The sequence below is a fragment of the Sinohyriopsis cumingii genome, chromosome 6, assembly GCF_028554795.1.
Source record: "Sinohyriopsis cumingii isolate HCF-2022 chromosome 6, ASM2855479v2, whole genome shotgun sequence".
In the NCBI taxonomy this organism is placed as follows: Eukaryota; Metazoa; Mollusca; class Bivalvia; order Unionida; family Unionidae; genus Sinohyriopsis; species Sinohyriopsis cumingii.
The window spans coordinates 96,146,336-96,171,002 of NC_142966.1; the positions used below are offsets into that span (position 1 = coordinate 96,146,336).

General features: G+C 35.2%; 1 protein-coding gene across 4 annotated transcripts in view; it reads left to right on the forward strand.

Moving 5' to 3' along the window:
• LOC149797492 (stromal interaction molecule 1-like) overlaps positions 1-24,667 on the forward strand; it is a 201,859-nt gene that overhangs the window by 97,211 nt on the left and 79,981 nt on the right. For all 4 annotated transcript variants that reach the window (XM_089962302.1, XM_089962303.1, XM_089962305.1 and 1 more), the window contains exons 5-9: positions 8,184-8,299; positions 11,719-11,893; positions 19,514-19,604; positions 23,492-23,581; positions 23,978-24,145. In XM_089962302.1, coding sequence (XP_089818428.1) covers positions 8,184-8,299; positions 11,719-11,893; positions 19,514-19,604; positions 23,492-23,581; positions 23,978-24,145 — 640 coding nt within the window. The remainder of the gene's footprint in view (positions 1-8,183; positions 8,300-11,718; positions 11,894-19,513; positions 19,605-23,491; positions 23,582-23,977; positions 24,146-24,667) is intronic.

Here is a 24,667-nt window from a genome sequence, read left to right on the forward strand (position 1 = left end):
AAATGTCCAAATGTGAAAAAATGTTGTTGAAATATTTGGATGAAACCTGGATAAGAAAAATATTGACTCTCTGAGCTGAACTTTGGTGCTGAACTATTACACAGTGACATGTAGCTTGAAGCATTGGTTTCAGATCTTAAATAGGACGCAGAAGAAATGGGAAATTGTCGTCCCCAATATTGAAGCAAAATGCTTACTGAATTCGACTGATTGATGAAAATAAAATACAGCAATACTTACCATTTGAAAGAGGCAATTGTCACCAGAATATTCTGTTCAAAATAATATTAATTTTGAACACAGCGGATACCACCCCCGTGTTTTCCTGACTCGCGATATGTCATCTTATTCTGTGCACAATGTTGAAAAGATGTAATATTTATTCATTGGGCAATAGAAATGAAATGCACTACTTTGGCCTGTTTCTGTCAGTATTCCAGTTGAGTAATTAGGTCAGGTTTATAGCTAGTTTTACAAAATTCAACATAATAATGCCAATGAATGGCAAGATATATTAAGCAAACAAAATAGATCTTGTAAAAAGTTAGTAAAGTTCAACACTTTATTAAAAAAAATAATCTATTATGTGGAAGAGAAACAACAGTGAATAGGATGTAATGTGTTTACAACATCTTGCTGATGGGGAAAAATTACTAAAGAATTTAGAAACAGACTGTAAGCCGGTGAATTTCTTGAGAATTTGTATTCTAGCGGCAAGTTGACACATTGGGAAGCAGACGATTTTGTATGTGTGGGAGAACTTCTTGGAAAAATGGAAACTTGGATTAAAATGCAGTATTGTTTTAAGGTATACATTTCCATCTTTTATATAATGTATTTATTTGTATGATTCTAAAAGATACATAATAAATCAGATTTTCTGGGTTACCGGTTCAAAAAGGTCATGGAGTGGATCTTCATGTTGACATTTAGAATAACATTTTCATATGCATTTCGAGTTGAAATGCTGCATATTTTGGTACACTTTATGAATATTACTTTTCTTGATACAAAATTGATTTTTGACCCAAAATAACACGTGATCCAATGTTTACAGAAATGATGTATCGTTGCACAGAATTACCTGACGGGCAGAATTGGCCTACATGGTTGTACATTAAGAAACAATAAGAGCCATGTATCAATACAGGTTTTGAGACTGGTTTATTGAACTGCAAGAAAAGTTGATTTTACAAAAAATTCAGTCCTTGTTTATACAACAATATATAATTTTGAAGGTTTTTGTCAAAATTTAAATCATCCTTTTTGCAAATGGCTTTAAATAATGGAATTTTTAACCAAATCATCTTAAGAAGTTTAGGTTAGTTGAAAAATCTTGTTTGAGATTTTATTGGCACATATATATTCAGGGTTAAACTTTTTTCTTTACAAGAAAAGATTCTAATACTTTGCATTTGTTGGTTTTTTTTCATACTGTGAAAGGAAATGTTTACTATGTATAACATGCACATATATTGCTCTCGAATTCTGTAGAATTAATGGTTTGAAAGGAAACAAAATATGTTATGCTCATCGTGTTGTTTCCATGTAGCAACATAATGCAGGTCAGCAAAGTAAAGTTAGAATTTGTATTCAGTACATTGAAATGGCTTTAAATGCCACTTTATAGGAATATAGTCAGATTTGTTTTGTGTGACTCATTTTGTGGTTTTGTGTATGATCATCTTTTCTGACATATATGTTTTCTCGAGTCTTGAAAGAAACATCTTCAGATTTGAAAAATGCATGTTTTATAATCCAAAATGTTCTTTAATTCCATTCAGTAATGGTCATATGTTAACCTTGAAAAAATTAATATCATCCTGGAAAAATCCTGGAAATTTTTATTTAGAAAAGTGTGGGAACCATGTATCTATTAGAAGCACATACATGTTCATGATATCTCTTCATAAATACTCTATTTTCAGCAGATTTTACATGTAGTGGAAGTTTGTGCAGGCAGAGCAGGGTCTTTACTGTTTTTTGTTCTATGTGTAATTTCTATAGACAGTGTAGTCTTCATTGTGCCAGTGCAGTTTTCAATGGCAGATAAACAGTTCTCAAATTGGAATTGTTACTATATCCCATAGATTTGGTATGTATTGAGGCTTACCTTTCTGTGCTAATTTTACTAAGATATTGATCGCTTATCGAGTGTGATCAGCTCCCAATATGCTTTTCACTATGTATACTCCTTTTGATTGCTACACAGAGTTAGTAGGGAATATAAAAATAGCTTCCATCTACTTGTCGATCTGTCATACATTTATTTCTGGATCATGACTCAAAGCCATTAAGGTATCTTTTATGAAACTTGGAAGACTTATTGAACTGTTGTCCACCTATAGTCTATTATGAATTATATCCCACCTCTGATCTTTGAAAGTGTTTACCTGGCACAATTGCAGTATGATTATTATTTAATCCTTTTACACCTTTGATGTTTCAAAGCAAACCTCGTTCTTTCTGCACATACTTTTGTAATTAAAAAAAAAACGTCAATAATGAGTGCAGTGTTAAAGAAATGCTATTTTTAAGTAGATAGACACTCCTAATGCACATCGTAAGGTGCATGTTTGTGATGTGGATGCTTGTCCAAGTGAAAATAACTGTTGGCTCATCTGTGCTATTTATAACACACAAGATACCAACTGCTATAACCAGTAAAATGAAACTAATGGAGATGAAATTGCAATGACAAAATTCTCAGGATCATAAAAATGTAATGCAAGTTGTCACAAATATGCACCTTACAAAGTACACTAGCTAGGTTGCTCCTCTGCTAAATTTCCAAATTACAGACATTTGCTTAGATGGAACAAGGTTTGCTTTGAAATTTGCAAGCTAAGAAAGGATTAAATAATCCTCAGCTAGACTGGAACTATGCCAGTTAAATGCTTTTGAAGACTAGAGGTGGGCTATGAATCAAAATGGGCCAAATGACAGAAGGTGGAATATCATTCATAGTGGACCAAAAGAGGGGAGATGGGGTACAATTCATAATGGATGAAAAGAGGGGAGGTGGGGTTCTTTTCATGGTGGACCAAAAGAGGGGAGATGGGGTACAAGTCATAATGGACCAAAAGAGGGGAGATGGGGTACAATTCATAATGGACCAAAATATGGAAGGTGGGGTACTATTCATGGTGGACCAAAAGAGGGAAGATGGGGTACAATTTTTAATGGACCAAACAATTGGAGGTTGGCCAGAGGTAATCTATAGTGGGCTTGTATAGCCTTTTGCTAAAAATTTCATATTGCCTTGAAAACAGGCTGTAACTTTGCTAATTTGGTCTTACTTGGAGACCAATGTATATGTGTTTACATATAAAACTAATGGTTCAATTGTACCTTTTGCAAGAAAGTCATTTCACTTTCAGTATTTTTCATGTTACCATGGATACAAATTGGCCAATACATTTTCCACAGCATAAGATCACCCACTCAATCCCGTGCATGTGAACAGAGAGGTAGGGGATAAAGTGCCACAATGAGCGGTGGAATTTCAAGTCCACTCAGTATGTTGGATTTTCCACCAATTCTAGTGGAAATCCACTCAAATCTGGTGGAAGTCCATCACAGATTTTATTTCAGCTATAGTGGGTTTTAAGGTAACCCCAACATCATACACCCGACAACAAAAGAATCCCAGACCGCAGTTGGTGAACATTGCAACACATCAGGGCATGCTGTTTCTTTGGATAACATCAGAACACTCAGTAGAGAGAATAATACCCTGAGGAGGACATAAAGGGAAGCTGTTGAAATCATGGAAGGGGTGCCAGTATTGAACCATGATTTCGGAGGGGAACTTCTGATGTTTTAAAGAAGGATTTTGTCACATCATTAACATTTTGTCTTGTCACATGGTTAACATTTTGTCAGTAATGTAACTCCAGTCAAAAAGTCATTTTTCTAATGAAGGCCTTGTGATAAGGTCAAAAGCTAAGGAGTAAATACCTATTATGCTACAGAAAGGTATCTATTCTTTGCTTCATCAGGGAGAGACATTTTTGACTGACTTTTATGACTTCACCATTCATATGGTATCTCACAAATAATCAGTCAGACTTTTGATTCAGACCCTAAACTTTGGCCTGAAAAAAGGTTACAAAAATCGCAAGTGTTGAAAAGTCTGTCAAAATCTACATAGTGCTGGTAATGGATTCAGCAGATCTGGGGAATTCGGTGTAGATAATGGGAACAATATGAATGAACACTTTTCCTGTGTAAAAGTGTATATAAATGTCTCTCGATCAAAGTCAGTTGCTTCATGTAATATTTTATTAGGTGGTACAGATTCTTCCTGATCGGCTTACATTATCCACAGAAAGTCCAGGTACATCAGCATCTGGCATGACTTTGTAGATTAGTTAAGTAATACATGTAACCCACTTTGGCACATCATTCACGATAATGTATTCTTTTATGATTCTTGACATTGTCTTGAGTGGTTTGTACTGGTGGAATGTGCAGCAGAACAGAACACAATCTCCATGCTTGTAACATCACTGCCATAACATTTTTATGTAAGAATTCAAATCAGCCTTTTATAATAGCTGTACATGAGGTGCCTTCAGGATTTGCAGGGATATAATTAACCATATGAGTGTAATGTATATTTTTGTGTATGTAAGTTGGGCTTACCTGTGAGTAACAGAGATTAAAGATCTGTCAGCTTCTTAGGTGTACATTATGTTTTAATTTGATTTGTGCTGTCTGCATTTTTGTGTACATTTTACATTGGTATATAAAGTTTTATGATATGTGTCAATCTATCCTTCCATCTATCTCTTCATTTTAGTTTCTGCACAGTAAATTTAGTTCTTAATCAGAGACTTTGACCAAACTTTATGGGTGGCTTACATTTGGAGTGAATAAATAACATATTTGCTGTAGGATAAAAAGTAATGGTCAAGGTAACAGTCACCTAAAGAAAAAATTGCTTTTCAAGACAATAGCTTTTGTTCTAGATAATACACCTGAGTTCTAAACCACATGCATCAGTAAAAATAAATTATGGATGGCTTGATCATGGAGCAAGAGAGCAACATCTTGATTTTGTGGTTAAAAGGTCCAAATCAGGGTCACCTTGACACAAACATGAGGAAAGGTTTATTAATTAATTACACACAAGATCATGATAAATCAAACATTTTAAAGAGGAGATACTGATTTGTTAAGAAAACACTACTCATTCAGACAAGTTGAATGTCAAGGTCACATTGACCCCAATAAAGAAAGTTGGTTTTCTACTCCATCTTTTTTCAAAAACATCTATAATTGGCAGTGGCATCACAAGGTGGGTGTATATATAATTTTTGAATTTGTGTGCAGGAAGGAGGTCCATGGGGGTGACACCATGAGTTACCGCACATGACTGTCTATAAAAAATTTGAATTTTTGTGCGGGGTGGGTGGGGGGGGCAGGCTATAGGGGTGACACCATGAGTTACCACACATGACTGTCAATAATTTTCGTGCAAGAAGGAGGTACATGGGGGAGAAGCCATGAGTTACTGCACTAGGTGACACCAACCCTAGTTATGCGTCTGATAAATGGCGTGCTATGTGGTACGGAAGACACCTTATGTTTGTAGGTTAAATAGGTTAAGGTCAGTATCAGTTGTGTGATTTGGTCAGTACTATCCAAAGTCATCCATGGTTGAATACTGTAGTCTACATACAAACCATTAAACACAGGACAGACATATTCATAGGAACCTGGTTTTCAGGCAGCTCATCTGAAATGGATTTAGATGCAGTTTGTTACACTTGATTACATCTTTGTGCAACAGCAGTTGGAGTGGATTGCTTTTTTGCATTATATTGATGGCTTCATGTACATACATCTTCCCTTATAGAGATGCAGCATTTATTAATTATCAGCAGAATAATCTTATTGTCAGCAGCAGCAGCTGAGCAGCATCTTGTATAATATCGTTTTCAGCAAGAATCACTGGCAACCTGAGGGTTTTTTCTTACAAAGAATTATTATGGTTTGAATTGATCAAACAAAACAGGTCAGGAGCCTTGCAGATGGGTACCCAAAATTGATCAGGTCAGGAGCCTTGCAGATGGGTACCCAAAATTAATCAGGTCAGGAGCCTTGCAGATGGGTACCCAAAATTGATCAGGTCAGGAGCCTTGCACATGGGTACCCAAAATAGATCATATGATCTGAAGATCAAGCTTCTAACCCATTTGCTGTGAGTCAGATGCTGTACTCACTGAGCTACCTCATACACAAACCCAGATTAAGTTGCTTTGTTTTAAAAGGATTTAATATTGGTATGAATTAGTTCCAGGCTACTTTGCTTATAATGGACTTAATCTGTGCTTGTAATATCAGGCTGCATTGCTCATAATGGACTTAATCTGTGCTAGTAATATCAGGCTACTTTGCTTATAATGGACTTAATATGTGCTAGTAATATCAGGCTATGTTGCTCATAATGGACTTAATATGTGCTAGTAATATCAGGCTACTTTGCTCATAATGGACTTAATTTGTGCTAGTAATATCAGGCTACATTGCTTATAATGGACTTAACCTGTGCTAGTAATATCAGGCTACGTTGCTCATAATGGACTTAATATGTGCTAGTAATATCAGGCTACATTGCTTATAATGGACTTAACCTGTGCTAGTAATATCAGGCTACTTTGCTCATAATGGACTTAATCTGTGCTAGTAATATCAGGCTACGTTGCTCATAATGGACTTAGTCTGTGCTAGTAATATCAGGCTACGTTGCTCATAATGGACTTAATCTGTGCTAGTAATATCAGGCTACGTTGCTCATAATGGACTTAATCTGTGCTATTAATATCAGGCTACGTTGCTTATAATGGACTTAATCTGTGCTAATATCAGGCTACGTTGCTCATAATGGACTTAATCTGTGCTAGTAATATCAGGCTATGTTGCTTATAATGGACTTAATATATGCCAGTAATATCAGGTTTCAGCTTGTGGCCACTGTTATGAAAATTAGAAAAAAATCTATAAACCTTTTCTCAAAAATTAATGAAAAGAATTTCACCAGAATTTGACAGAAATCATCCATGCAAGTTGGGCTTTTAGATTAATACAACTGATGCCAATCCACCGTCGGATGTGGTTGCTATTACCATTAAGGGTAAACCTTTTAACAACTTCTTTTCAAAAAGTGTTTTACAGAATGAATTTTACCTAATTTGATTGAAAGCATCCATGCATAAAGGGATTTTAGGTTTGTACAAATGATGCCAATCTGCCATCAGTTGGGGTCAGTTTTTAAAAATGTAGAAAACTTTGAATGACTTTTTCTCAAAAAGTGCTCAGCAGAATTTATCAGATTGGCAAAATAGCATTGACAAAAAGTACTCAACAGAATTTACCAGATTTGACAAAATAGCATGGTCAAAAAGTACTCAACAGAATTTACCAGATCTGACAAAATAGCATGGACAAAAAGTACTCAACAGAATTTACCAGATCTGACAAAATAGCGTTCTTGCATAAAGGGATTTAAAATTTTTTTTAGAAGTGATGCTGATCTACCATCAAATTTGGTTACAATTACTAAAAACAGAAAAACATATAAATACATGTAAAAATACTTTTAAAAAATCCCACTTTACAGAAAGCATCCTGGCATAAAATCCTTTCAGTGTTGGCTACACTATGCTCATGTGCCACTAAATAGGATTGAAGATACAAAAAATATAGAAATCTTGAAACACTTATTGTTCCCATTTTCAATCAACATCACTGGAGAAATTTCAACAGACCGTATCCTACTGACCCAGATTTCTAGGTCAACTGCATTTGCATTTTGCTAATGTGCATATGTCATCAAGGTCAGTGATCTCAGGCTTAAAGGGATTATCTACCAACTTTGCATGTAGATAACCTTTCAAGGTCATAAAACACTCTGAATGGTCAAGAGCCAAAATGCTGAAATTAATGGGGACCATATGAACCAAAAGTTTGAATGTCAAGGCCACAACATTCAGAGGGCATTATAAGAACAGTTTTAAAGGGGACTGAAAGTTACAGGTCTGTTAGAATTTGTAAATCAAATATATTAAAAGGCCAAGGTCAGTCACAGATAAACACATGTTTGGAGACGATACTAGTTTTCCAATAATATCAATTGTAGTATAACTAACACTTTTCATTGCCCATTTATTTTTCAGACTGGCAGTCAACAACCATACCTTCATGTCCATTGTCCTGGGCATCAAGAATGCCGTCCATAAGCAGAAGCTGTCCCTCAAAGCAATGGATGCAGTGTTGTTTGGGGGTCCCAAAAGTAAGAGTCACTAGACGGTAGACATCATGTTCATGCACTCATCTGAGCCATGTAGAATCACCATATATGGTGAAAATATCTTTGTCACTAAACGTTTATGAAATGTTCACTTTGAACAATTCTTCTTGTTAAATATTTGCAATTTTCCAATCATCAGCTTTTTTAAAGTCTGTAGCATACATTTTTATGATATGTGAACAAATTTTAAAAAAATAATGAAAATTAAAGAAGAGCAATTTAAGGTATGTAAAGCTGTGTATTAAGAAACTAAAATTATGAGTGATTTTTTTTTTACTGCCAACCCATCAGCCCATGGCCAGCTCTTTTCACATCAGTCCAATGGGAATATAAAGTATTGGTGTTACATCAAGTTTAGATACCTATAAAGTACTGGTGTTACATCAAGTTTAGATACCTATAAAGTACTTGTGTTACATCAAGTTTAGATACATGTAAAGTACTGGTGTTACATCAAGTTTAGATGCCTATAAAGTACTTGTGTTATATCAAGTTTAGATACATATAACTTTGAGTTATGAACAGTTATTGTACTGTAGAGTTTATGTAAATACTGAAATATACATAGGTTGCTATGGTTTGTTCAACATAACATAATTACCTTCTTAATTATCTAACATATTCAGATATCTGATAATGTACTGGATCTGCTGGCCACTGGCTAGTAGGGGCTTTTGGTCAAACAGTAATGATGAAGGTTTTAATGATATGATTTGATTTTACCTGATAACACTATTTATTACTTTAATAACAGTTATTCTGAATTTCGATTGTCTGGACAGGTCACTTGCATTCAACAGTAATATGTTGTATTGGTTTCCTCATAGTGATTTCAGGTAAACAAAACAATGTATTGCACTTGCAGGAAATATTTTTAGATCATGATTGGAAAGTCGTAAAACAGTTGCAGGCTTTTGCTTTGAGCAAGAAATTGTTTTATTGAAGTAAGAAATATAAATATTGGCCAACAGATCCATACAGCATTAAATGCATAATCTCGTTTTCTGTGCGGCATAAATTACATCAGTGTTTCATGCACTTTTACTGGCATGTGCATAAGCATAATTAGGACGCTGACATTGAAATGGGGGGAGCTCAGTGGTAATCACCTTTCCATCTGTATGAATTCACACTTACTACCAATGCTTTGTAACCTTTACACATAATTGGATGCCATATGGTTAGTGAATTGCCTGTTACATGTAGATAGTGTTTTATTATTCCTCTAATTCTGGCAGATTTGGTACCCATGCATTTATAGGTTACTGCATTTGAATGAGAAAATATGAACGCATTTTTCAGATGGAAATACTACACCTTGAGAGTTTTAGTGTTTACATTATCCCATAGGCCTAGATATGCTTTTTATGAGTTTTGCCTGTCTTCTGTTTTGTATAGAGTTATGTCTCTTGACATTTAATTTGATATCTTCACATGGGATATCACTTATAATCAGCATAGTCAATAAAGAACCATTCAACATATACTAGTGGACTGAGGTATGAACATTGTCTTTTATACCTACATGTGCCTTTCATGAATTAAGTCTGATTAAAAGAATTATCGCCTCTGATTTCTCTTCCCTCTGACATGGTTTCTGCAAGATAATAATATCATGTGATTTAAAGCTACTGGAACAGTGTATGATAGCCATTATATTGTTTACTGGAGTTATGGTTCCTGTTTGCCCATCCTCCTAGCCACTGTTTCATTTACAGGAGTTATGGTTCCTGGTTGCCCATTATCCTGACCTTGATTTTCACAGCATAACTTTGGCATGTAGCTTATATTGATGAATCATTAAATGAGTTTTATATCCAGCTTTTTGTGCCCCTGGATTGTCTTTCTTTCTTTCTTTGATTTCCACAGCATAACTTTTTTAAAGGTTTGTATGATTTCAGCCAGATTTGGCATGCATCTTTGTGTGGATGAGTCATCAAATGAGTTTGATTGGCACACATCTTTGTGTGGATGAGACACTGAATGAGTTTGATTGGCAACCACCTTTGTGTGGATGAGACATAGAATGAGTTTGATTGGCACACATCTTTTGTGTGGATGAGACATGGAATGAGTTTGATTGGCAACCATCTTTGTGTGGATGAGACATTGAATGAGTTTGATTGGCACGCATCTTTGTGTGGATGAGACATTGAATGAGTTTGATTGGCACACATCTTTGTGTGGATGAGACATTGAATGAGTTTGATTGGCACACATCTTTGTGTGGATGAGACATTCAATCAGTTTGATTGGCACATATCTTTGTGTGGATGAGACACTGAATGAGTTTGATTGGCACACATCTTTGTGTGGATGAGACATTTAATGAGTTTGATTGGCAACCATCTTTGTGTGGATCAGACATTGAATGAGTTTGATTGGCACACATCTTTGTGTGGATGAGACATTGAATGAGTTTGATTGGCACACATCTTTGTGTGGATGAGACATTCAATCAGTTTGATTGGCACACATCTTTGTGTGGATGAGACACTGAATGAGTTTGATTGGCACACATCTTTGTGTGGATGAGACATTGAATGAGTTTAATTGTCACACATCTTTGTGTGGATGAGACATTGAATGAGTTTGATTGGCACATATCTTTGTAAGGATGAGACGTCAAATGAGTTAGATTGGCACACATCTTTTTGTGGATGAGACATTGAATGAGTTTGATTGGCACACATATTTGTGTGGATAAGACATTGAATGAGTTTGATTTCAACCAAATTTGACATGCATTATTGTGTGGATGAGACATCAAATGAGTTTGATTGGCACACATTTTTTTGTGGATAAGACATTAGATGAGTTTGGCACACATCTTTGTGTGGATCAGACATTGAATGACTTTTATTGGCACACATTTTTGTGTGGATGAGACATCAAATGAGTTTGATTTGCACACATTTTTGTGTGGATCAGACATTGAATGAGTTTGATTGGCACACATCTTTATGTGCATGAGACATTGAATGGGTTTGATTTTCAGCATTGGACAACATCCATTAAAAAAAGGTATGGCTTCCTGATTGTCTATTTTACTGACTTCATTTCCACAGCATAGCTTACTAAGCTTTGTTGGATAGTTGGATTTTAACCAAATTTGCCATGCAGTGGTATTTGTTAAGACCTTGATTTATTTTAATTTCAAGTGTCAGACATTATCATTTAGAAGAGTGTGGATCTCAGTTGGCATCCTCCTAACTTTGCTTTCTGTAACATAACATGAATTTGAAAACGAGTTCAACCACTCATCTTCTCTGAAGTTAGATTTTTTGATGAAAAAAGTGGTGGACATCACATTATGTGATGGCAGATCTGGGTCTACATTTTTGTTCATGTTGGGTGCTATTTACAGATGGGTAATACAGGTAACTTGTTGCTTTTCACAGGGAGTCACAGTGTTGTGAAGGATGTTGTGCTGTTGGTGTCATTGTTGGTGGCACTATTAGGATGCTGGTTTGCCTACATGCAAAACAAAAGGTCAAGAAGGGAGGTCAGTCAGATGATGAAGGAACTTGACTCACTACAGAAAGCTGAGGAAAGCCTTCTGCAACTTCAGGAAAAGTAAGTTCACACACATTGAAAATTGAACTCTTTCCATGAAATTAATGTGTGTGCATACAAGTCTTTTTTAACAAATTGCTTTTGGCAGCAATGGCAAACTGTTTATAAAATTCATGTCATACTGGAATTTTGCTATTGAGTACCGTTATAAGGGATACTTTCTTAATTTCACTGTGGAGTTGATAACTGATTCATAGAATCTTGACATATTTCTAAGCTCTTCATTCATGGCATTTTTGTAGTCAGTCTGGTTATGCAGCAAGACGACCATAGGCTGAAAATGACTCAAGGATTTGATTGGTTTTGTTGGAAAGTTGGGATTTAATATAAATATAATTTTAGTTAGTTTGAAAAACATGCACATTGATTGCCTTGATGAAATTTTAGATTTTTTTATGTAACAAATCATCTGTAATTATCTTGCCCTAGTAGAAAGTAACATGTTTCCATAGTAGGTTGGGCAAATTTAAAAGTGACTCAGACTGTCCCTCATGTATCTTCATCCAAATTCATCTTCATTATTTACTATATAGTTTAATATAATTGTTCTTTCTGATTTAATACAATTAATCTTTATTATTTATATTAAAGATAGGTAATCTCCAGCCCAAGTAGAAAGGTTAGAACATGAACTCTCTGCACTAAACTCAAAGAGTCGACACAGGGTTCAAATGGATAAACCAGGCACAAAAATAGTGTGCCAGCAAACCCAGACAACACAATACACAGACATGCCAAAACACAAGAACCTGTCAGGGCACTCAGATCATACCAAAACCAGCTGTTAGAAAAAGATTATTATACACACAAACAGATGCAACCTCATCAATCAAACAAGATGACTCTCTTCTACAGGTATTAGACGGACAGAGCCAAAAATCAGTTAAAGCACATACTGTAAACATTGACCATCATTTGTCTCACTCAACATCAAATCCAGGTACAGAAGGGACTGCTCTAAAGACAACCTCCAATTACCCACAGCATGAAACTAAATTAAATACAAATACCAAGTACAGCAGTCACCAAACTTTCAGTCAGTCTAGTCATGGAAATCAAGAAGTCCAAGCAATGCATCAGAATCCCCCACTTGTCAAAATCAGCAACATAATTAAAGACAGATCTCTTCTCATAGCATCATCAATAATCAAAGGAGTAATAACAAGAGGATTATATAAAACTGACGTAAAACCCAGAGGTGCAACTATTAATATTATTACAGAATAAATATTGGAAATGGATATGTCACCATATCATACTGTAATTCTTCTCATTGGTGGCAATAGTTACAGTAATGGCCAATCTTTAAAGGGTATTGAGGATGATTATGAAAGCTTGTTGTATGCCATCAGGTCCAAACACAGAGTGTAAAATAATCTTCTCGGGTCTACTGCCAAGAAGGGATGCACTTGTGACTCCACTAAATGATACCCATAGTATGTTATGTGAAAATTTCCAATTACTCTTTGTTCTGCAAAACAGGAACTTCTTCAAAGACATCCAAGGTACAGTGCAATTATACCAGCGAGAACAAATCCACTTGTCCAACAGAGGTGCTGCCTTGCTCCTTATGAATATAGACCAGTATATAAGACTTATAAAAGGGGTTAGGCATGAGTCAGGAATCTTCTTGTATTGTGGAGAGCATGGTCATGTAACACAGCGGTGTCTACATGTAAAACAGATTCGTTGCCATGTTTGTAATGAAATAGGATATAAACAAAAGTTGTGCACATACCAATAGGTAGAAGGCAGTGATGTACAGCAGGCCTATGCAACACATTATCCAGCAACAAAATGCTTTAGAATATGTTTACTTTTATAATTATAATTCTGTAAACAGGTTTCAAGTACTATCTGATTTGTGTACAAAGTGCAACTTGTTAACTTGTAAATAACCATGTGATACTGTTCAAGTTACTTCTCCCTCTGAGGTTCCTCATGTGTCTGATATATCAATGTCTTCTTGTAGGTATGTAAATCAGTCTCATATTGAACATTTTCATGTATCCATTACCTGTGGTCATGGTACAACAGATGGATCTTGTGTGTTATCTTCTTTATGTGTTTATGTAATTAATCCAGGTAATGTAAAGAAATCTGTCAAGTCTAAAAACAATACATTACTACAGTGTCTGAAAATCAATCCTCTGTTCAAAATTGTCATGTATTTGGCCTCCTCAAAAGAGGTCTGCAAGTAATCAACCTAAATATTCAACACATCCTCCCAAAACTGAATGAGATAAAGTTAATATTACAGCAGACTAGATCAGTCAGTATTCTAAGTCTATGTGAAACATTTCTTTCGGATGATACTGATGATTTGGCTCTCCAAATACAGGACTTCAGCTTTGAACGAAAAGATAGAGAATCCATGTGGGTGGGTATTCTTCTCTATGTAGACAGTTCCATTAGTTATAACAGACGTGATGATCTAGAGACTGTTGGGTTAGAAAGTATATGGATCAAAGTAACCCTTGCCCAATCAAAGCTAATACACTTTTATGTTCAGTTTACAGGCCACCTAGTTCCACAGCTGATTGGATTGATAGATTTGAGGTTCAGATTCAAAAAGCATTACAAAAGGAAGATTTAGAAACTATCATATTAGGGATTTTAACACTGACTACATGAAAACTCCACCATTAACATGGATAAGTAGCTTTGAAACCTACAACTTTACTCAATTAATTAACACCCCAACTAGAGTAATGGATAAAAGTGCTACTATCATTGATCATATCTAAACTAATAAACCTGAAAACATAAATGAAATTAATGTGCCAGCATATGCAGTGAGTGACCAATACCCAATCTGTATAACTAGATCTGTTCCGAAATCATCTAAAAATGGTCAATACATTGAAATACAATACTGGAACTTCAAACAGTTTGATGAGGAAATGTTCTTAAATGATTTAGTTTGCAAACCCTTCCAATCAGTCTGCAATATAGCTGATGTCAACACTGCCTTAGGCAAATGGTGTCAGATGTTCAATGCAGCCTTAGACAAGCATGTCCCAATTAAAACAAAAAGGGTTAAACACCAAATTACACCCAAGTGGATAACCCCTGAGATCAATGAGGCTGGGCACCTAAGAGATAATTTCCACAAGAAAAAAGACATGAAAAGCTATAGAAAGTGGAGGAATAAAACTAAGCACCTGATAGATAAGGCAAAAGAGAACTACTATAAACAGGCTATTGATGAAAGTAAGAGTACCAAAACATTGTGGAAGTATCTAAAATAGCTGAACCCACCCAAGAACAGTTGTCTTCCCCCTAGACTTAAGCAAAATGATGATATAGCAACATCTGTACAAGACATTGTGGAAATGTTCAACAATTTCTTCACAAGCATCTCCAGTACCTGTATTCAGAACCAGACTAACATCCCATTTGAACTTGATGCTCTTCTGTCGTCTATAAGAGCTAATTCCAGATGATAATTGTTTTTCAGCAGCTAATGTTAGTGAAGCTGATGTTTTTTATATGCTCATTAAAGTGAATATTAATAAATCCTCTGGATTGGATGGTATTGGTCCACAAAGTCTTAAAATTGCTGCATCAGTAATAACAAAGTCATTAATGCATATCATAAACTTAAGTATAATGAGTGGTAATTCTCCAGAAACATTGAAATGTGCAAAGGTTACACCTATCTTTAAGAAAGGAGAAAAGGAGGATCAAGGGAATTACAGACCAATATCAATGCTACCTGTATTTTGAACATTATTTGAAAAGCAAGTAGCCATTCAGATATATAAAGTTTTTGAAACTTACTATTTCATAAAGTGTAATCATGATTTAGAAAGTAACCACTCGTGCCAAACAGAACTTACCAAATTAATTGATCTTTGGCTGAAGGAAATGGATAATGGACATATGACTGGGATTGTTTTCCTTGACTTAAGAAAGACTTTGATTTTGTTGATCATAAAATTCTGCTGCAAAAGTTGAACTGTTACAGGTTTGACAATCCTTTAAACTGGTTTAGATCATACCTAAACCAAAGGTCTCAACAAGTAAGCATTGGCAATATTAGCTCTCAAACTTGCTATATTCATTCAAGGGTCCCTCAAGGCTCAGTTTTAGGCCCTCTCTTATCTTTCTCAATGATCAAACAACCCCTGGAGGTTTTTGTCATTTTTGCCTGAAATACATCAACTTCCAGGTGATTTTCAAATAACCCAATTCCTAGTTGTGTTCGAAACATCATTTTTCATTGGCTATTTGGCTCGTGCATGAGCAGAAGGGTAAAAGTTGGATTTTATTTTAATAAAAAATTTTTCTTACTGGACCCATTATTTTCGTATCAAGACCACTCTTGATTCCAAATGCCCATCTTATCTTACTTTTTGCAAAGGTTCATCTGTCTGTTTGCATTTCATACTGGTCTGCCTTAGATCTGAGACCCAAATGTCTAAAATCTGGACACAAAATCAGATTCCGACCACTGGCGAATTTTAGGTGGAAAAACATTGGGTCCAAAAAATGAGGTTTTTCCTTGTGTATTTTGTAGTGCAACTAGAACTTCCAGATTATTTGGTATCATTGTAGAGCTACATCTGTCTACCTTTCTATAATACCACCCACTTTAGTGTATTATGCATGACCTTGACACTACAGAGCTCGGCAGTAGGATACTACCTCTTGCCCCGTAAACTCGTCGCCAGGGGTTAATGTGTTAAATAATCCACAAAATTACAGATTTGTTAGCAGATGATGCAACCTTGTTTATATCCAGTTCTGATACTGAAGTTATCCAAAATACATTAAACTCTGACCTTACTAGAGTCCAAAACTGGGCATGACAAAAGAAAATGGTAATTAATGAAGGTAAAACAAAATGTATGATTTTGGGGACATCACTAAAGCTACACAAGTTAGGGAACCTAGTACTATCTCTTGCACTAAATAATCATCACCCAGAAAATGTTAAACATGAAATGCTTTTAGATGTTTCTATAGATAATAATTTACAATGGGATGATCATATTGATAAGCTACTCAGCATAATCAAGAAATGTTTACCCATGGAAACTCACAATCTATACTACAAGTCATATATTCTTCCAACAATGGATTATTGTTCAAATATATGGGGAAACTCTGCTAAATCTGAGCTTGACAGGATTTATAAACTTAGAAACGAATAGTACTCATAATTTAAGATGCATCTGTTGACCATCCCTCAAAGCATTGTTTACAAAACTCAAATGGTTCACAATATATGACAGGATAGATTTTCACAATGCAGTTCTTTTATATAAATGTCTCATGGAATGGCATCAGAGTATCTTCAGGACTTTTTCAACTCGATACCAGTTGAGATCAATATCACATGGAAACCTTCTAGCACCAAAACCAAGAACATAGCAATTTAAAAAGAGCTTCCAATACTCTGGTACAGTTCTGTGGAACAAGCTTCCACTACATGCAAAATCTGCTGAAATTATTACAGTATTTAAGAAGAGATGCCATGAGCATGTTTGTATTTCTAATAGATCATGGAATTTAGTATTTTAATACTTAAACATGCTAAATTAAACAGTCATTATTGCTATCTTTGATATAATGCACATTGTTATACTCTCCTTAAGAGGGTGTCAAGGGAGAATAGTCCTTGACTAATGAGCCACCCTCTATAAATGTTGTTGTTGTAGGGTTTAACGCCATTTTTCAGCACACAATAGGCTATACATGGCGGCCAGTATTAATGGTGGAGGAAGAACCCAGGAATACCCCGGAAAGAACCACCGACCCACGAGAAGCTACTGGCAAGCTTTCTCACATACCCACATTGGCTAAATCCGAGACTCGAACCAACGTAGACAAAGGTGAGATGGCAGTGATCTGTAACGGAGAGCGCTTTAGACCACTCGGGGCCCCCCCCCATAAATAAAGCATTTTTATCATTATTATTATTATTAATATTAATATTATTATTATTATTTACTATATAGTTTGACATCATTGTTCTGTCTGATTTTTTTAACAGTACCAAAATGAACTTCATGATAACAGTGAATCAGTAGACCAATGTATCTTTGATAGACTGGATGAATCTTAATGACATTGCAGTTCTATCATGGCAACTTGCATAACCCTGAATGTCAGTCTGAAAATTTGTTAACCACATCTATGAAAATATTTAGTGAATATATATATATATATATATATATATATATATATATATATATATATATATATATATATATATACTTAGTATATTCATTCTTGACACATACACAAATATTATATATGTTTTCCTGGAAGGATTAAAGAAATTGGGTTGTCCCAAAAAGACCAACAATTGTTAATTGAACATCAACTAGTACATATGGTGGCATACATTCTTGAATACAAGTTTTCATGAATACAGAGGTAGTGCTAATGCACTATCCATATTTTTACCATACTTATAAAAGCTATGTTTCAAGGAGATGACAGATCTTAGAGAAAAACATTGTTTCATTGATTTGCATATATCAGGATTATATTGATCATTGCAGATAAAGGATTTATGAATTTAGAGTACAATCTGTACCTGTCCATTCCAGCTAGAAAATGCACACACCCAGATCTACCACAGTGCAAAATGTGCTGGCAGATGTGATTCTGTGTATTTTTTAGGAGTAATCAGTACAACAAATAACATGATGAACTTAGGTATACGACCTGGGTTTCTTTTCATAGCCCAACCATGCATGTATACACATAGTATACATATGTGAAACCTCACATGTATACACATTCATAGTACACATATGTGAAATCTCACATGTATACACATTCATACTACACATATGTTAAAGCTCTCATATATACACATTCATAGTACACGTTTATTTTCTGATGATAGATCTTTGTTTAAGCCGTTTGCCAGTTCTTTACCAGGAAGCATGTTTGTGTAATGCATTTCCGGTGGCCCATTAACTGAAAGCAGATCCGTGTAAAGATCTTTGCTGATTTATTAACTGAAACCAGATCTGTGTGAGGCCCATTGCTGGTTCATTACCTCAAGACAGAGTTGTGTGATGCCCTTTGCTGGTTCATTACATGAAGGCAGAGCTGTGTGAGGCCCTTTGTTGGTTCATTACTTGAAGGTAGTTCTTTGTAAGACTCGCAGCTAATGCATTACTTGAAGGCTGACCTGTGTTAAAGCCCTTTGCTGGTTCATTACCAGAAAGTAAATATGTGTAATTCACTTCCAGTGTCCTGTTAACTGAAAGCAGATCTGTGTGAAGCCCTTTACTAGTTCACTAACTGAAGGCAGATCTGTGTGAAGTCCTTTACTGGTTCACTAACTGAAGGCAGATCTGTGTGAGGCCCTTTACTGGTTCACTAACTGAAGGCAGATCTGTGTGAGGCCCTTTACTGGTTCACTAACTGAAGGCAGATCTGTGTGAGGCCCTTTACTGGTTCACTAACTGAAGGCAGATCTGTGTGAGGCCCTTTACTGGTTCACTAACTGAAGGCAGATCTGTGTGAGGCCCTTTACTGGTTCACTAACTGAAGGCAAATCTGTGTTTTAAGATATTTATAGCTGAGTGCAAGTGAATGTAGAATGTACAAACATGTATGCCACTCCAGTTTTAATATTATTTTATTTTTCAGACTTGACAATGCAGAGAAACAAAAACAATCAGCAACAGAAGAGAAAATTAATCTGGAGCAGAAATTCAGAAGTGAAGTAGAATTTGCCAAGGTAAAAGTCTCTACCAACATCAATATCAATGTATATAAAAACGGATCAACCTTAATAGCTTTTCTAAGGTGCCAACCTCTGTATCAGTGTATATAAAAATGGTGCAACCTTAATAGCTTTGCTAAGATACCAACATCTATATCTGTTCAGTGTATATAAAAATGGTGCAACCTTAATAACTTTGCTAAGGTGCCAACCTCTGCTCTGTATCAGTGTATATAAAAATGGTGCAACCTTAATAGCTTTGCTAAGGTGCCAACCTCTGTATCAGTGTATATAAAAATGGTGCAACCTTAATAGCTTTGCTAAGATACCAACATCTATATCTGTTCAGTGTATATAAAAATGGTGCAACCTTAATAACTTTGCTAAGGTGCCAACCTCTGCTCTGTATCAGTGTATATAAAAATGGTGCAACCTTGATAGATTTTGCTAAGGTACCAACAGCTATATCAATGTATATAAAAATGGTGCAACCTTGATAACTTTTGCTAAGGTACCAACATCTATATTAATAAATATAAAAACGATGCAACCTTAGTAGTTTTGCTAAGGTGCCAACATCTTCATTAATGTATACAAAAACAATGCAACCTTAGTAGCTTTGCTAAGGTACCAACAACTATATTAATGTATATAAAATGATGCAACCTTAATAGGTTTGCTAAGGCAATCTACTTTCAAGCATTGCTTAATTTAAAGTAGAATCATTTTAGACTCTGTACATATCCATCTTGCCTTCCTTCCCTATACTCCCAACATTGACCCAAGGGTTTTAACATAAAATCCATTACTATTATATGTCTGTGCAGGTGTACTGTGTTGGAAGGTGTCTTTGTAGTTAAAATTTACTTTATTAGATTCACATTTTGATCTCATTTAAAAGAATCAGGATAATGAACTGAATAATGATAAACCTGTTCCACCTAGTTACCGTAAATAAAATTAATATAGTATATTGAGTTAATTTCTGTCCAAATGTTTAGGAATAAATACAATTACGTAAAGACAGATGGACATGTATAAGAATCACCATATGTTTGATGCTCTTCCAGAAAGTGTGGAGGTAAAATATACTGTTAAACAAAAAATGTTATTAAAATAATACAAACATTGAATTGCTTCAGGAAAAATAGCAAGGTAAAGAGTTTCTTGTCTCAAATTTAGAAAGCATGCCTTAGTTGCATTGTTTGCATTAATTTGTATGATTATTTAGCATGATTGTTTATATGGCTGTAAGGCCAGAGAAGCTTATGGTATAGCCCTGTTTCTGTACTCAGTCCATTGTTAGAATGGCATCATTAGTTTGCCAAGTAACTTCATGGAATGGCCCTACTTCTCTCCTCAGTCCATTGTTAGAATGGCATCATTAGTTTGCCAAGTAAACTTTATGGAATGGCCCTACTTCTCTCCTCAGTCCATTGTTAGAATGGCATCATTAGTTCAAAAGGCCAAATATGCTTATGGAATGGCCCTACTTCTCTCCTCAGTCCATTGTTAGAATGGCATCATTAGTTCAAAAGGCCAAATATGCTTATGGAATGGCTCTACTTCTGTCCTCAGTCAATTGTTAGAATGAAATGGCATCATTAGTTCAAAAGACCAAATAAGCCTAATGATATGGCCCAATTTGTATCCTCAGTCCATTGTTAGAATGGCATCATTATTCAAAAGGCCAAATAAGCTTTATGGTATGGCTCTACTTCTGTCCTCAGTCCATTGTTAGAATGGCATCATTAGTTCAAAAGGCCAAATAAGATTTATGGTATGGCCCTACTTCTGTCCTCATTCCATTGTTAGAATGGCATCATTAGTTCAAAAGGCCAAATAAGATTTATGGTATGGCCCTACATCTGTCATCAGTCCACTGTTAGAACTGAAACATTAGTTCAAAAGGCCAAATAAGATTTATGGTATGGCCCTACTTCTGTCATCAGTCCATTGTTAGAATGAAAACATTAGTTCAAAAGGCCAAATAAGATTTATGGTATGGCCCTACATCTGTCATCAGTCCAATGTTAGAATGAAAACATTAGTTCAAAAGGCCAAATAAGATTTATGGTATGGCTCTACATCTGTCCTCAGTCCATTGTTAGAATGGAAACATTAGTTCAAAAGGCCAAATAAGCTTATGATATGGCTATACTTCTGCTGTCATTTGTCTGTTAGAATGGCATTATTAACTTACCTGGCCATAAGGCCAAGTAAGCTTTATGGAATGTGCCTTGTTTCTGTACTCAGTCCTTTGCTAGAATGGCATCATTAGCTCACCTGGTCAAAAGGCCAAGTAAATGTATGGTATACCTCTGCTTCTGTTGTCATTTCTCTATTGTGTTTCAAACAACAATTTCTTTTTAACAACTCTGGAATTCATATTTCTGTTCCAGTTTCAATCATACTTGGAAAATGGGCTTAGGTCATCAAAGCTTGGATGACTTTAGTAATGAGTGAGAGTGATGCATGTTAATGAGATAACTTGGCATCTGATTGGCTTACCTTGCTATCACTCTTGTGTCACTATTTCTGATCCAATTTTGATCACACTTGTGATATTTGCTTATATTTTTAAGATGTCAGACAAGCTTAAGATGACCAAAATTCATGCATATTAATGAGGTTATCTTGTATCTGATTGGTTGAGTTTCTTACCACTCTGGACCTCATGTCTGATCCATTATCATTACAATTTTAATATATACTTGTATTAGTAGGATCTTGACAAAAAGTGAATTGCATGCATGTTAATGAACCCATGTTTCTAATACAGTCTTGAACAGACTTGAATATATGCTATATCATCAAGATTTTGCATTGTTTATACAGTGTGTGAGATCTGCATTTTTAATGACATGATCTTGTATCTGATTGGCTGAGCTTATTACCGCTCTGGAAGCCATAATTCTGATCTGATTTTTATCAGACTGGATTATGGACTTATATCTTCAAGCTCTCTGACGAGTTCATTTATGAGTAGGATCCATACATAATAACAGCATGATCTTTTACTCTGGAAGCCACGTTTTATCTAATTTTTTTTATCAAACTTCAAAATATTGGATTATATGAGAAAGATATTGCATGAGTTTGATTATTTTCAGGAGCCATGCACATTATTGACATGCTCTTGCATGTGATTGTCTGAGCTTGATATCACTTGAAGTAATGTATTTCTGATCTAGGTTTGATCAAACTTTGCACATTGGCCTATGTTGTGAAGTTGTTGGTTGAGCATGATCATGAGTAAAATAAATGCATATTAATGATGTAAGCTTGAATTTGATTGGATGAACCTGTGGACACCAAGACTAATTTGTAATCAGACTGTGAATAAGATCATTGCATATCAGTGAGCTAATCATGTATATGATTGGATAAGCTTATTACCACTATGGAGACTGAATTCCATTAAGATTTTGCTCAACCTGGGTAAATAATGATATATTATTAAATTGTCTTAGACAGGTTCTGTAATGACATACCTTAAACTTGGTAACTGAGTTTATGTCATCAAGATCTTGAATGACATCACTAATCAGCAAAAGCATATTCATACTGATTATCTTTATAAATATTTTTTCTATCAGAATATAGTAATATATAGGTAAAATTGGTATGATGTAATGTTTGTAAGATTATTTACATCAATTGTGTTCCTAAAATGCTCATAACCTTGCTCTGTGAAATGGTCATTTGCTAAGTTATGTAAGCCATGTGAGAAATATAAGACCGTCTTGGATCTCTTGTTTTGATTTGCATAGGAAAATGTTGCATGATACAAAAAATATAGTTCTTAAGCAGAGTAAGAAAAGAACATGTTCCAAGCTGGTTTGCAAGTTATTATCCTTACAGCAACATAGTCTGCATATTTTTGTGATTTTATTGTCCAGATGGAAGCAGAGAAATTGAAGAAAGCAAGAGAAGACAAAGGTATGGAAGAAAATACACGTTTGAAGTATGCAGAAAGGGAGCTGGAACAGGTTAATATAATTTGATAAATACTTACCCATTTTCACACAGTTAATATAATTTAATATATACTTACCCATTTGCACTACAGTTACTAAACATACCTAAAAGTCAGATTCAGCTGCAAATATCATACGCCCAGGTATGCTTTTGTTTAGTGCACCAGCAAATAAGGCTATTTTGTTGTTTTTCTACTGAATAATCATAACAACTGGAAAGACTCAGAACTATCAGCTCATGATGTGATGACAGATTTTTGTCTATGCATTTTGCATGTTGACGTGATTTATAAGCAAGTTTGTATAGTAATTATGTTTTTGTAGGAATAGGTACACATAAACATATACATGTGCAAATATTTCTTATATGTATATAATTCTCAAATTCTTATCAATTATTTGATCAAGGTTCGAGCTGCCCTCAGGAGAGCAGAGAAAGAGCTGGAGCTGAAGGGTGGTTGGTCCTGTCCAGCTGAGTTACAAGCCTGGCTTCAGTATACATTTGAAATTGAACAGCAACACTTTCATACAAAACAGCAGGCTGCACAGAGACAGTTCACTGCAGCCAAAGAAGCAGTATGTTTTTTTAATAATTTTTATGCCCACAACAAATGAGGTGTTACAGGCATATACTTTTACCCTTGTTTGCTTGTCTGTCTGTTTTTATGAATGTACCCCAGAATCTGGTTTTGTATTCAGCTCATTCTTTCTCATGTACAGTCAAACCCACTTATCTCAACCTCGGTTATCTCAAGAACCCATGTATGTCGAGCATTTGGTCCTGTCCAGATAAAATCCTTCTTTGTGATGCTAATTTTTCCCTGCTTATATTGACCCCTGATAACCTCGTTATTTCGAGCATAAGTTTCAGTCCAAAGTAACATCTGAACTTATCTAATTTGGCAAAATGCAGCTTTTAATGTCCATCTCAGAGAAATTTTTACAAGAAATGATCCTGCATTTCCACTATTACTGGTATCTGGTACTGGCAAGGATGGAAAAAGTCAGTACAAGACCAAATTTTACTAGTAGAAATGCTAATCAACTAATCTCTTGCATAGAGTGGAGAAAATGATCTTGTAATCAATACTTTAGAGT